Source organism: Macrobrachium rosenbergii, chromosome 22 (assembly GCF_040412425.1).
Source record: "Macrobrachium rosenbergii isolate ZJJX-2024 chromosome 22, ASM4041242v1, whole genome shotgun sequence".
NCBI lineage: Eukaryota > Metazoa > Arthropoda > Malacostraca > Decapoda > Palaemonidae > Macrobrachium > Macrobrachium rosenbergii.
In genome coordinates, this window is record NC_089762.1 from 42,655,891 (window position 1) to 42,658,011 (window position 2,121).

The window sequence follows — 2,121 nt, forward strand, 5'->3', positions numbered from 1 at the left end:
TGATTTTTTTGTTTTTTGCTTTTCCTGCGTTTTGTTTTATTTTCATTGAAAATTTTTGAGTGAAATTCTTTGATTAGTGTCTCATGAGAGAGAGAGAGAGAGAGAGAGAGAGAGAGAGAGAGAGAGAGAGAGAGAGAGAGAGAGAGAGAGTTTCCAAAAAGATAAGATGTATTAGTATAGAAAAAAATACAGCATTCTTTTCTAAGTGTGGATGTGTTTAAAGATATAATAATAATAATAATAATAATAATAATAATAATAATAATAATAATAATAATAATAATAATAATAATAAACAAAACATGTAGTGGAAAGCGAGCCAACAAAGATTACTCTGGAATTACCGTATCAAGATGGACAGGGTGATACAAACACATCGACCTGACCTGACCTGACCTCTGATCGAGAGAGAGAGAGAGAGAGAGAGAGAGAGAGAGAGAGAGAGAGAGAACATAGTAAAATATTAAAATGCTTCATAGCAGCTACCTAACTCTTATTAGAGTGTATAAAAGGGGCGAAAAGTATCCAAAATTTAGCTTTGAAATTTATCAATTATAAAAAAAATTAACTCAATCTTTGGTTACAAAAAAAAAAAAAAAAATTGAAACGCTTCATAGCATCTACCCAACTCTTATTAGCGTGTAGTAAAGGAGTCGAAAGGTATCCAAAATATACCTTTGAAATTTCTCCATAAAAAAACACACACACACACACAAGAAAAAAAACCTCGAAACCCAATCTCTGGCGCATCAGCATTTCCCATCCAATTTTTGAGGAGGGGTCATCTGTCTGAACCATAATTAACCCGCCCCTTCTCATCTCGGCGTAATGTCACTTTTCTTCTTCGAAAACATCCATACAATTTCTTATCCAGCTTCCCTGGAGGAGCTAAACACCCTCGATGGCTTAATTAACCCTTTACTCTCTCTCTCTCATTCCCCTTGAATTAACTGGTAGTTTTTTGGGAGGCCATTTTGTCCATAACCTTCTTGGTGTTTCCCTTGGCAATCTCATTTGTTTTGTCCATCACCGACTTGGTGTTTCCCTTGACAATCTCATTTGTTTTTCTCATTTGTTGCGTCCATAACCTTCTTGGTGTTTCCCTTGGCAATCTCATTTGTTTTTCTCATTTGTTTTGTCCATAACCTTCTTGGTGTTTCCCTAGGCAATCTCATTTGTTTTTCTCATTTGTTCTGTCCACAACGTTCTTGGCGTTTCACATGACAATCTCATTTGTTTTGCGCATAACTTTCTTGGCAATCTCATTTGTTTTGTCCATAAGCCCCATGGTGTTTCCATTGGCAATCTCAGTTGTTTTGTCCATAAGCTTCTTGGTGTTTCCCTTGGCAATCTAATTTGTTTTGTCCATAACCTTCTTGGTGTTTCCCTTGGCAATCTCATTTGTTTTATCCATAAACTTCTTGGTGTTTCCCTTGGCAATCTCATTTGTTTTGTCCATAACCTTCTTGGTGTTTCCCTTGGCAATCTCATTTGTTTTGTCCATAATCATCTTGGTGTTTCCCTCGGCAATCTCATTTGTTTTGTCCATAACCTTCTTGGTGTTTCCCTTGGCAATCTCACTTGTTTTGTCCATAACCTTCTTGGTGTTTCCCTTGGCAATCTCACTTGTTTTGTCCATAACCTTCTTGGTGTTTCCCTTGGCAATCTCACTTGTTACGTCCATAACCTTCTTGGTGTTTCCCTTGGCAATCTCAGTTGTTTTGTCCATAACCTTCTTGGTGTTTCCCTTGGCAATCTCACTTGTTTTGTCCATAACCTTCTTGGTGTTTCCCTTGGCAATCTCACTTTTGTCCATAACCTTCTTGGTGTTTCCCTTGGCAATCTCGTTTGTTGCCCTTGCCAATCACACTCGCTCCTAATGTCGTTCCATTTCTTGGCAATGGTAGATGGAAGGTGTTACATCATCTTGTGCTAGTCTTTCTTTCGTGTTATGGTGGATCCAGAGGAGGCTGGAGTCATTGTATTTTGGATATATCAGCTGTTATACAGATTAAAGTGAAATATTTACTTTTTTGGGAGAAAGTAGATTGGAATCTTAAAAAAAACATTTTATGGACAAGATTGCTATTGGATTGGCGTGTTAAATAAGACACAGAATTA

The 2,121-nt window shown here is 37.2% G+C and overlaps 1 protein-coding gene across 1 annotated transcript in view; it reads right to left on the bottom strand.

Annotated features, from left to right (window-relative positions):
- The window catches only part of LOC136850481 (luc7-like protein 3), a 2,727-nt gene extending 911 nt beyond the window's left edge, over window positions 1–1,816 (bottom strand). The window contains exon 1 of the mRNA XM_067124054.1: window positions 1,373–1,816. Coding sequence (XP_066980155.1) covers window positions 1,373–1,816 — 444 coding nt within the window. The remainder of the gene's footprint in view (window positions 1–1,372) is intronic.
- Between the last annotated feature and the right edge of the window lie 305 nt (window positions 1,817–2,121).